The 12,517-nt window shown below is 41.1% G+C and overlaps 1 protein-coding gene across 1 annotated transcript in view; it reads right to left on the bottom strand.

Annotated features, from left to right (window-relative positions):
• The window catches only part of LOC134355560 (NADH-cytochrome b5 reductase 1-like), a 42,961-nt gene extending 31,179 nt beyond the window's left edge, over positions 1–11,782 (bottom strand). The window contains exon 1 of the mRNA XM_063065597.1: positions 11,629–11,782. Coding sequence (XP_062921667.1) covers positions 11,629–11,643 — 15 coding nt within the window. The 5' untranslated portion in view covers positions 11,644–11,782. The remainder of the gene's footprint in view (positions 1–11,628) is intronic.
• Positions 11,783–12,517: the final 735 nt, after the last annotated feature.

Below are 12,517 nucleotides of genomic sequence, written 5' to 3'. Positions count from 1 at the left end.
AAAGCTTTTGACAAATGCTCCACATAAGCAAATATGAACTTGGAAAATTAGTGCATCTTGTGAATCACCATTGGATCAGAATTCTATATTGCCCTCAAATCCAAAATACAGTAAACTGACTAACTGTATCAACTGTCATATCCAAATACATGAACAATTCAGTCCCAAAAATATGAAATGTACTCAACTACAGTTAAAGTTTATGAAGTTAAAGAATAGTCTAGATTTTGTAATCAGTACAGAAATTATGTGCTTGCCACTGATTTTGAAGAAAGCTGTCCCAACATTGAGCCATCTCTGGTATGGATTTCATCTCGAAAGGGGTGGCAGTTCATCCCTTCAGTCTAACATCTTTGATATCAACCAGACTTTTTCAAGATTTTCAGATAGCAAAGCAGGAAGGAAAAGTTATTTTATATTAAAAGGTTAGTAGCATACAAGATTAAAATTGAAGTGATAAGAAATAGACTAAAGGGATTCACAATCTAGGCAAGAAAAATTAGATTCTTAATGGCCAGAGTTTGCCAAGCAAAATATTGCTTGGTCTATTTAAAAACTGATTAGTATATCAAAATTTAACAGCTTTGTTTAACAGCAATGTCAGTTCATTGATACTGACATTAGCAGATTCAATTTGCAACAAAGACCAAGTAAAACAGAATCACTAAAAGCAACTTTTAAGGTTTTTTTGACAAACCAAGAGTTACAGATGTTGGAAAACTAAAACAAAATGAAGGAAATACTCAGCAGGCCAGGCCATATCTATGGAAAAAGACTCAAGAGTTCCAGGTTGGAGAAACTTTGCCACATTACCTGAAATATTAGCCATTTTCCTCATACCACAGATCCCTATTTTCGCTTAAAATTTTCACAGTAACATACAGTCCTAGTTTTTCATTAATTACTCAAAAAGAGGTCTGATCTTTATCCAAGTCACAGTAATAGACAAAAAATTCTGCGCAATAACACAAACAATTGTACTACTTCTTGTCAATACTAAGTAAACCATTTAAACAATCCCAGTCTAGGTTCAAAAAGTATGTGAACCTCTGGGGTAATGCTTTCTACAGAATCTGTTTGTAGGTTTTGTATGGAAGAATGGCCTAAAATTCCTCGTGCAAGTCTGATCAGCAGATATATATACAGGCCAATATCCTTGCAGGGAGGTTTGTTAGTGCTATTGGGGAGGGTTTAAACTAGATTTGCAGGGGGATGGGAACCAGAGTGCCAGAGCAGATAGTGGAGCGGGGGTGAAAATAAATGATGTTAAAAGTTCAAGCAAAGTCACAAATAGAAGGGTTGTGTGTGGTGGTAATAATCTTCTGAGGTGTGTCTGTTTCAATGCAAGGAGTATTGTGGGGAAGGCTGACGAGCTGAGGGCGTGGATTGACACATGGAATTACTACATTATAGCCATTAGTGAAACTTGGCTACAGGAGGGGCAGGACTGGCAGCTTAATGTTCCAGGGTTCCGACGTTTCAGACGTGATAGAGGCAGAGGAATGAGGGGTGGGGGGGGGTGTGAGGTGGCATTGCTAGTCAGAGAAAATGTTACAGCAGTGCTCAGGCAAGACAAATTAGAGGGCTTGTCTACCAAAGCCATATGGATGGAGCTGAGAAACAGAAAAGGTATGAACACATTAATGGGGTTGTATTATAGACCACCCAATAGTTAGCGAGAATTGGAGGAGCAAATCTGCAGAGATAGCAGACAACTGCAGGAAACATGAAGTTGTGATAGTAGGGGATTTTAATTTTCCACATATTGATTGGGGCTCCCATACTGTTAAAGGTTTAGATGGGTTAGAGTTTGTAAAATGTGTTCAGGAAAGTTTTCTAAGTCAATATATAGAGCTACCAACTAGAGAGGATGCAATATTAGATCTATTAGGAAACAGGTTAGGACAGCTGACGGAAGTGTGCGTAGGGGAACACTTTGGTTCCAGTGATCATAACACCATTAGTTTCAACTTGATCATGGATAAAGATAAAGGCGGGAGGAGAAGATGGCAGCGCAACGCAGCCCTCCGGTGAAATGATATCTTATCTGTTAAATAGGAGCCGTGGACAATTCTGATTTGATGGAGACAGACGTGAAAGCACAGAGGAACATCTGGAGAAATTTCTGAAATGCCGGTTCGCTGCCGCTGTTACTGCGCGATCGAGAATCTTCCGGAGGGAAGGCCTCAAAATCCCCGGCTTTGCCTGCTGCTGGCGACCGAGGCTGAGGTCAAAGCGTTCGGATAGAGATGGTGCTCAGTATTCGGTGTCGGTGGGCTGATCGGAGGCTCAAAGTTTTTGGACGACTCAGTCGGACTGTGGTCGGGCATGGCAGGGAGAGTTTTCTTCCTTCTCCCGTCTGCGTGAGATGTGGGACATTCGAGAGACTTTGAACTTTTTTACTGTGCTATGGCCTGTTCTTCATCAAGTTATGGTATTGTTGCACTGTTGTAACTATAAGTTATAATTATGTGGTTTTTGTTAGTTTTTCAGTCTTGGTCTGTCCTGTGTTTCTGTGATATCACACCAGAGGAATATTGTATCATTTCTTAATGCATGCATTACTAAATGACAATAAAAGAGGACTCCGTGTCCTCATAATCTAATGTAATCTGGTCCTCCGGTTGAGGTTCTAAACTGGAAAAAGGCCAAATTTGAAGAAATGAGAAAGGATCTAAAAAGCATGGATTGGGACAGGTTGTTCTCTGGCAAGGATGTGATTGGTAAGTGGGAGGCCTTCAAAGGAGAAATTGAGAGTGCAGAGTTTGTATGTTCCTGTCAGGATTAAAGGCAAAGTGAATAAGAAACCTTGATTCTCAAGGGATATTGGAACTCTGATAAAGAAGAGAGAGATGTATGACATGTATAGGAAACAAGGAGCAAATAAGGTGCTTGAGGAGTATAAAAAGTGCAAAAAAATACTTAAGAAAGAAATCAGGTGGGCTAAAAGACATGAGGTTGCTTTGGCAGTCAAGGCGAAGGATAATCCAAAGAGCTTCTACAGGTATATTAAGAGAAAAAGAATAGTAAGGGATAAACTTGGTCCTCTTGAAGATCAGAGTGGTCGGCTATGTACGGAACCAAGAGAAAGGGGGGAGATCTTAAATGGGTTTTTTGTGTCTGTATTTACTAAGGAAACTGGCATGGTGTCAATGGAAATAAGGCAAACAAGTAGTGAGGTCATGGAACCTATACAGATTGAAGAGGAGGTACTTGCTTTTTTGAGGCAAATCAGAGTAGATAAATCCCCAGGAGCTGACCGGGCACTCCCTCAGACCTTGAAGGAGACTAATATTGAAATTGCAGGGGCCCTGGCAGATATATTTAAAATGTCGGTATCTATGGGTGAGGTGCCGGAGGATTGGGCAGTAGCTCATGTTGTTCCGTTTTTTAAAAAAGGCTCGAAAAGTAATCCAGGAAATTATAGGCTGGTAGATTTGATGTCGGTAGTAGGTAAATTATTGGAAGGAGTACTAAGAGATAGGATCTATAAATATTTGGATAGACAGGGACTTATTAGGGAGAGTCAACATGGCTTTGTGCATGGTAGGTCATGTTTAACAAATCTATTAAGAGTTTTTCGAGGAGGTTACCAGGAAAGTGGATAAAGGGAAAGCAGTGGGTGTTGTCTACATGGACTTCAGTAAGGCCTTTGACAAGGTCCTGCATGGGAGATCAGTTAGGAAAATTCAGTCGCTAGGTATACATGGAGAGGTAGTAAATTGGATTAGACATTGGCTCAAAGGAAGAAGCCAGAGAGTGGTAGTGAACGATTGCTTCTCTGAGTGGAGGCCTGTGACCAGTGGTGTGCTACAGGGATCAGTGCCGGGTCCATTGTTATTTGTCATCTATATCAACGATCTGGATGATAATGTGGTAAATCAGATCAGCAAATTTGCTGATGATACACAGATTGGAGGTGTAGTGGACAATGAGGAAGGTTTTCCAAGCTTGCAGAGGGATTTGGACCAGCTGGAAAAATGGGCTGAAATATGGCAGATGGAGTTTAATACAGACAAGTGTGAGGTATTGCACTTTGGAAGGACAAACCAAGGTAGAACAAATAAGGTAAATGGTAGGGCACTGAGGAGTGCAGAACAGAGGAATCTAGGAATACAGATACAAAATTCCCTAAAAGTGGTGTTGTAGGTAGATAAGGTCGTAAAGAGAGCTTTAGGTACATTGGCCTTTATAAATCCAAGTATTGAGTATAAGAGTTGGAATGTTATGGTGAGGTTGCATAAGGCATTGGTGAGGCTGAATTTGGAGTATTGTGTGCAGCTTTGGTCACCAAATTACAGGAAGGATATAAATAAGGTTGAAAGAGTGCAGAGAAGGTTTACAAGGATGTTGCCGGGTCTTGAGAAACTGAGTTACAGAGAAAGGTTGAATAGGTTAGGACTTTATTCCCTGGAGCGAAGAAGAATGAGGGGAGATTTGATAGAGGTATATAAAATTATGATGGGTATAGATAGAGTGAATGCAAGCAGGCTTTTTCCACTGAGGCTAGGGGAGAAAAAAAAACCAGAGGACATGGGTTAAAGGTGAACAGGGAAAAGTTTAAAGGGAACATTGGGGGGGGGGCTTCTTCACACAGAGTGGTGGGAGTGTGGAATGAGCTGCCAGATGAAGTGGTAATGCGGGCTCACTTTTAACATTTAAGAAAAACTTGGACAGGTACATGGATGAGAGGTGTATGGAGGGATATGGTCCAGGTGCAGGTCAGTGGGACTAGGCAGAAAAATGGTTCGGCACTGCCAAGAAGGGCCAAAAGGCCTGTTTCTGTGCTGTGATGTCCTATGGTTCTACAGGAAATGTTTGGTGGAGATTATTGCTGCTAAAAGGAGGTTCTACTAGTTATTAAGTATAAAGGTTCACATACATTTTCCAGCATTGACTGTGAATGATTAAACAATGTGCTCAATAAAGATATGTAAAGTACAAATGTCTGTGTGTTATTAGTTTAGGCAGATTGTGTTTGTCTATTATTGTCACTTAGATGAACAGCAGACCACATTTAATGATTAATGCAGGAAACAAGATTATTGTAAAGGGGTCACAGACTTATTCTTGCAACTGTATATCCAAGTTACTGCCTATTTCATTGTACTTTCATGAATATTACAACATCCTCATCTGGGCCAACATATAACACTGAATAGAAGAATAGTATCTAAATAAATTTCAACTATCTAAAATATGCTGTATATTTGTAGCTCTCCTGTGAGATTGTTAACCAAGTCACATCACACTACCGAGACAGAAAAGTGATATTGGTCAATAATTAGAGCAGGGTTTCTCAACTTGGGCTCTGTGAGAGGTTGCTCGGGGTTCCACAATAGATTGTGAAAAACATTGCTCTTTGAACGTGCGATGCATGATGCTAGTACTCACAATGGTGGGCAGTGATCGAGTGGATCTGTTAACAATCTCATTAGAGGTCCCTCAGCTCAGTATGGCAGTGTGCAGTAGAGCCACGTTTATTTAGTTGAGTCCATTCTCAGTTGTTGTGATAGGGGAGGCCGTTGTTAATTGGCAAGTGCTGTATTGCATGGGGGAGGACGGTAGGCCGATGAGGAGTGTGAAGTGCGTTTTCTGAGCATTGAATAGACTCGCCCATTTTTATATTTTATTAACACCTGTGTTTTACAAACGTAAATGGGTTTTACATGGACTGGTGATCCAAGTTGTCCCATTCCATTGTGCCTAGTCTGTGGCAAACTACTTACAAATGCTGCAATGGCTCCAGCAAAACTGAAAAGACACGCAATTACAAACCCAGTCATGACTCATAAAAGTGCTGATTATTTTAAACAGCTATTGAAATCTCAAAACAAACATTTGTTAATAGTCACAAAAACACCCAGGAAGCAAGTTTGTTAGATTTTCATCAACTGTGTGATGTTTCCTTTTCTGGGTAATAAGTTGAGCTACTAAATAACTTGCTTCCTGGGTGTTTTTGTGACTATTAACAAATGTTTGTACCCAGAAAAGGAAACATCACACAGTTGATGAAAATCTAACAATGCCAGTATGTAAAATTATAGTGGATAAAATGCTAGGACAAGCTGCAGTACAAGAAATTGAAAAGGTTTCACACTCAATGATGATGATGGCTGCTTCTTCACTTGCGAAGATCAGGAAGGAAGAGTCCTCAGGAACGCTGGCATGATCGCTGGTGACTAGAGGCCAATTCTGGATCTGCAGACCCTGGAGCAGTAGGGACACAGGAACAGTTGGGATGCAGGTGCTTGGGTAGTAGGATCCTCTTCTCATCAGCATTTGTTCTTCTGGATTCCTCAAAATTCTTGGCTGCTCCGTGGATCGGTGTTCTCCAGAGGTCTTTGTCACAAGCCAGCGGCTGCCACTCGTTGAGCTCAATATTTGCCTGAGAGAACTGCTGCTCAAGTTGGTCTCTGTATCTCTTGCACAGGGCACCATGATCTCTCTTGCCCCGAGAGAGTTCTCCGCAGAGCACTGCTTTCAGTAACCTGAAGTTGTCCATGTGAGACACGTAGCCAGACCAGCGGAGCTACCTCAGCAGCAAAGTGGCTTCAATGCTTGGAACTTGAGCCTTCTCCAGGACCTTGCTGTTGGAGACACAGCTCTGCCACTTGATACCCATGGTGGAGCGGAGGCGGCACTGATGGAGCACTCCAGCAACTGGATTTGCTTGCGGTATAACACACAGGCTTCAAAGCCGTACAGCAGTTTTGTGACGACAGCAGTCCAGTACACCTGGATTTTTGTGGACAGACACAGCTGGTTGTTCTTCCACACATTTCTGAAGCCATCCGAAGGCGTTGCTAGCTCTGGCGAGTCAACTCTCAATATTCCTTACTACCATAGGTCATTGGAGATGATGCTGCCCAGGTAGGTGAACTGCTCAACTGTGGTGAGAGAGTGTTCATCAATAGTGATCAGAGGTCAGTTGTAAATGCCACAAGGGGGCTTCTAATGGAGGATCATTGTTTTCTTCAGACTGACCATTAACCTGAAAGCCCTTGCAGCCTTGGCTAACTGTGACTGCAGCCTGCAGCACATACTCTGTGTGCATGAGAAGAACACAAAGCTCAAGAATGGGCTCTTGCATGGTTTTTGATCGGGCGAGAAGGCGGCACTCTCAAACAGTACAAGTCGACGTATTGATGACATGTCACATGATGCTGAAGAGGTTGTGTGAGATAAACCGAAATACAACAGTTTCTCTATCCAGGTTAATGAGTCAACAGATTTCACCAATGTCATGTTTTAGCATTTGTAAGATTTGTAAATGACGCTGAAATTCAAGAAAACTTTTCCTGTTGCAAAGAGCTGCCCGAAACAAGCAAAGGCCAAGATATATTTAATCAAAAGCAAGAGAAAATCTGCAGATGCTAGAAATCAAAACAACACATACAAAATGCTGGAGGAACTCAGCAAGCCAGGCAGCATCTATAGAAAAAAGTGCAGCCGAGGTTTTGGGCCAAGACCCTTTGGCAGGATATGTTTGGTCTTCATATCTGGAAACAAGGAGTCTATCTTGGAGGAACTGTGTTGGCATCTGTACTGACGGTGCCCCAATGGTTGATTTCATGAGAGGATTAATCCTTTGTTAAAAAATAAATAAAATCCTAATGTTGTCACAACACACTCCAAAAGCTGGAGGAACTCAGCATACTGCTTTCTTCAGAGGTGTTGATATCAAAAACTCCAGATGAAATGAAAACAATTCTGCATGATGCTACAAAAATGGTTAACTTAATTTAAAAAAAAGACCAGTTCACGCGAGAACGTTTAAAAACTGTGAAAACATGGACCAAGAGCACACCAATCTTCTGCTACGTACAGAAATCCAGTGGTTTAGCAGAGGAAGAGTGTCTGAGCTGAAGGGAGAGTTGCAGGCGTACTTACAAGAAAATAGTAGGCCAGATTTTGCAGAGTGAAGATGAAGAATGGCTGCAGAAACCAGCCTACTTTGCATTTTTCATCATATGAACGAGTTGAACAAGTCTCTGTAAGTTTTGACTTGAAGTGACAATTCTTGAAATGTTTTCACTGCTGCTCGGGCTTGAGAGTGAGGAAGAATCAGAAAGTCTCAAATCTTATTGAAATCCAGCTGGAAAAACTGCAGAACAAAATTGAACAGTATTTTCCCTTCTTTCAACACAAGTGTATGACTGGGTGAGGGACCCTTCCTCTGAATTTTTTGCTCAGTCTGAGAACTTGTCTTTGACAGGAAGAACTTTGTGAGATGCAGTCTGATCATGCACTCAAGATGAGACTTTCCGACCTGTCCATTGATGTTCTGGAATTCTGTGAAAGAAGAGCATCCTGCCATTCATAAGAAAGCAATGAGCATTTTGCTGCAGTTTTCAAATTCTTATGTGTAGGCAAGCTTTTCCTTGTTTAGCAAACATCACATCTCATTTCAGTTGAAGGTGAAATCCATGTGTGCTCATCTCAAGTTCGACCCAGAATTGAGTATTTGTGCAGCAAAAAAACAAGCAGCACAGGTTTCATATGTCACTTAGTAAGAAAATGTTTTTTCAAAGTCTTGTATTAAAGTGTCTTTGGCAATATTTTTATTCATATTGTTTTGGCTTATGGTTTTTAATAACCTTACTATTGAACATTATCAATAAATTTTCATATTGTAAATAGCATGAATAAAAATCAATTTATAACCTTTATTTAAATTAAATCTACCGAGCCTACTTTTAGAAATATTAAATACCATTTTGGCTTAAGCCAGATATTTAACACAAATTTATTATATTTGCCTTATGAGTTTTTAAAAATTATGAAAGGAAAAGAAAAATTAATTTCAAGAAAAATAAGCTAAGCTTAACTACCTGGTTTTTTTTCCCAAGGTTGGCTAAAAATTCATTCTCTACTCAAAAGAGCACTGACAATTACTTTTGTATTATTACATCTACAACTTACCGATCATACTAATGTACTGGGTGCTGTAGATTTAATAATTTTTACACAAGCTCTTTGAGACCTGAAAATTACTTCAAAGGTTCCTCCAAGGCAAAAAGGTTGAGAAAGGCTGAATCAGAGGATACATAATTGACTTGTGCAATTAAATGAACACAAGGACAATTTCTTTTTGCACTATTATAGAACTCCACAGCAGTGGAAGAGAGAAATTACCTGTATATTATGGAAAGTTGCATTTAAAGCCTGCTGGCCAAGTTAACTGAATATTTCATTTAGAAACAAACAGTACTCACTTGTCAGGCTAAAACTAATTCTAAACACTGCTTTGGCCAGAACATTTATTTAATTCCAACTTATTTTTCAATTATCAACTTACCCAAACCTAATAAACTTTCCAATCAGTACACTGTACAAAAATCTGAATTTTCAGCAACATCTCTTTATTTAGAATGAATGTCTGCAAAGTTAAGATTAGTAATAGAATGGAAAGTTGTATGAATTCCATTTTGCATTTTCCTTGACCACAGCTTACAAAATTTCTCTGTCCAAGTACGTCAACATTAGCAGCCAGTTATTCTCAATGACATGTAAAAACACTAAAGCCTAACAACCAAAGCCTGCTTTGGACTTTGTCAATACTTTCACATCTTTTGATGTGCGGATTTTGAATCCATTAAGCAGCTATAGACCCCAAGTTCATTTCAAAAGACCTATTAAACTCCCAAACTGGTTGAATAATATTGTTGAATTTTAAATTGGAATCAGTGAAATAAAATGTAAGGTGGTATTGAATTGAATTGATGATATCCACCAAAGTAGTTCTTTGCCTGACCATATCTCCATAAACTTAACTGCAAGATTAGTTTTTTTATTTTCTAATCACCTACCAAAATTAGATAAAAACACTTGGGTGTACAAATATTTTTCTGCGCTGAGGCAAATTTAGATGATGCTACTTTAAGTCTTACCCCCAAAGAAAATCTTGAAGCTGATTCTTTTGCATTTACTTTAGTGCAGGTAATACAAATAACAGCATTGATGCTTCCAAGTTGTTACATGAATTTATAAGCACTGTCCCAACCTAAATAAGTAAAATTTCTAGAAAATCTCTGTTGTTTCACAGGACATATACTGCCTGATGCCAAACAAAAAATGACTGCAGGATGAAGCAGATTTTATTTGGCAGACAGCCAGGCACACACAACCAACTAACTTGTACAAATCATTATTTATTATAAAGGCTTACTTTTGAAGCCCTTAATCTTAATCATAAAAACTAACCCTACGTCACTAATATTGAACCCTAAATAAAAAGCTGGAAAGATGCAAAAGGTCAGTCAAACCTTGGTCAGATACTGTTGCTGTTTATTTTTGTGAAGGCCTTCCAGAATCAAGTTAAAAATGAAAGGCAGTTTACATTGTCCAGGGACAGGGTAGAGCAAGCAAAGCTGTGATAAGACAGAAGACATAGAGAGTGAATAACACAGCACTGTGGCTGCCAGCAGCAAGAGGATGAAAGCAAATTAACCACAGATAATTCGTAGAAGTAGGACATGTTAATGTTGCTTTCATTCATTTATATGTGGACACTGGTGAGCCAGGATTTTGAATTAAGTTTGCCTTTGATGGTGAAAGCATGATAACAATGCTCCTAGCTTAGCAGTACTAACATGTTAGATCCAGCAAAAATCTTCATTTCCAAATGTGAAGTAGGATTGAGTAGAGCTTGGGAGGTGGCGATATTTCCATTTTACCTTATAGGCCAAACCAAATAACTTGCAGGATTAAACACAAAACAAAGCATTGAATCTATTTTCTACATACTGGTAGGAAAATAGTTACAGCAAAGACGACTGACTGGGATTGCTGAAAGTCAGCATCAACTTGATGGGCCAAATGTCCCACCCTAAGGAAATAGGAGAAAGTGCAAAATATAAACATTAATTGCAAAGCTTAATCAAAATAAGCAGTCCTCACCACAAACACACCCCTGGAAATACTGTACCTTGTCCAATCGAGTTTAAAATTAGTATCAGGATTACTATTTCCATTAGCAGTTCCAGCAGAAATTCTACTACAAACAATAGTATCTTCCAACTGCTGTAGGTTATTAATATCAGTAGCATTATCTTACGTAAATGCAAGTACCATTCCTTAAATAACCACCTTCAATTATAATTAGCTTCAAGAAAATGAGCTAAAGTTTAGCTGTAAACACGAGGAAACCTGCAGATGCTAGAATTTCAAGCAACACACATAAAAATTGCTGGTGAACGCAGCAGGCCAGGCAGCATCTCTAGGAAGAGGTACAGTCGTCATTCCGGGCCGAGCCCCTTCGTCAGGACTAATTGAAAGAAGAGCTAGTAAGAGATTTGAGAGTGGAAGGGGGAGGGGGAGGTCCGAAAACATTTAGCTGTACTCTCATAATCCATCCACTAGTCACATTACCAATTATGTATTTTTGTACAAAGAAGCATTATCTTCCAATTTACCAAAATGGGTTTGGTACTGACAAAACATACCATTTTCCAGGGTTATTGATTGAACGCCCCGCCCTCTTCCCTTAACCCACCCTGCCCATCCTTAGGGCCCAAGAAATTCTTATCCTTGCCCAGTCCTCGCCCAACCCCGGCCACCCCAGTCTTGGCGAAGAAGCAACGACCATAAGACCAAATACTCCGCTAAGCTCCGCGTCTGTCTCACCAGTGAGTACGCCATCACCGCCCTGCCGAGCCCAGCTGCACCGCGCACCGACAACCCGGCGTCACCCCGCCTCGCGTGCCACACATGCGCACTCCCAAAGGCGGACGCCAAGCCCAGCCGCACCGCGCACCAATCCGGCGTCACCCCTCCGCCTCGCGCGTCACACATGCGCACTCCCAAAGGCGGACGCCGAGCCGAGCCGCACTACGCACCAATCCGGCGTCACCCCGCCTCTCGCGCCACACATGCGCACTCCCAAAGACGGACGCCGAGCCGAGCCGTTCCGCGCACCAATCCGGCGTCACCCCTCCGCCTCGCGCGTCACACATGCGCACTCCCAAAGAAAAACGCCGAGCGGAGATCGCGTCACAGACAGAGCGGGCGGTAGCCGTACCCGCATTTGCAGACGGAGAACCGAGACCCACGGTGGAGCAAACCACGATAAAGTTTGTTATAGTGTGTCTGTGCCATGAGTCTGATGTCAGGTGTGCAAATGAGATGCCGTGCGATCCAGCTAACTGAGTGTAATTAGGGCCTCAGTGCCGGAGGTTTCAGCCCATGAGAGCAAACTGACATCACAAATCATGTTAGGGTCTTGAAGCAGGCACTCCCTTCTGAGCTCTATCACAGCAAGAGATTAGCAACTGGACGGAGGAAACAATTCCTAGATATTCTTAAAGCCTCCTTGAAAGTTTTCCAATCTACTTCCCTGACCCATGGCACTCACTTTATTCAAAGTGCTGGGGGGGGGGGGGGCTCAGCAGGTCTTCATCTGAAACATTTTCCATCATAGATACTGCCTGAGTTCTTCTCGTGCTTTGTATGTTGCTGTATGTCCTGTGTTCACAGTTATTCTGATAATGGATTTGAAAGATTTTGAAAAAGTGGT

The sequence above is a fragment of the Mobula hypostoma genome, chromosome 13 (assembly GCF_963921235.1).
Source record: "Mobula hypostoma chromosome 13, sMobHyp1.1, whole genome shotgun sequence".
Classification (NCBI taxonomy): domain Eukaryota; kingdom Metazoa; phylum Chordata; class Chondrichthyes; order Myliobatiformes; family Myliobatidae; genus Mobula; species Mobula hypostoma.
The sequence above is the reverse complement of the archived record's forward strand: the minus strand, read 5'-3'. Positions and strand labels throughout refer to the sequence as shown.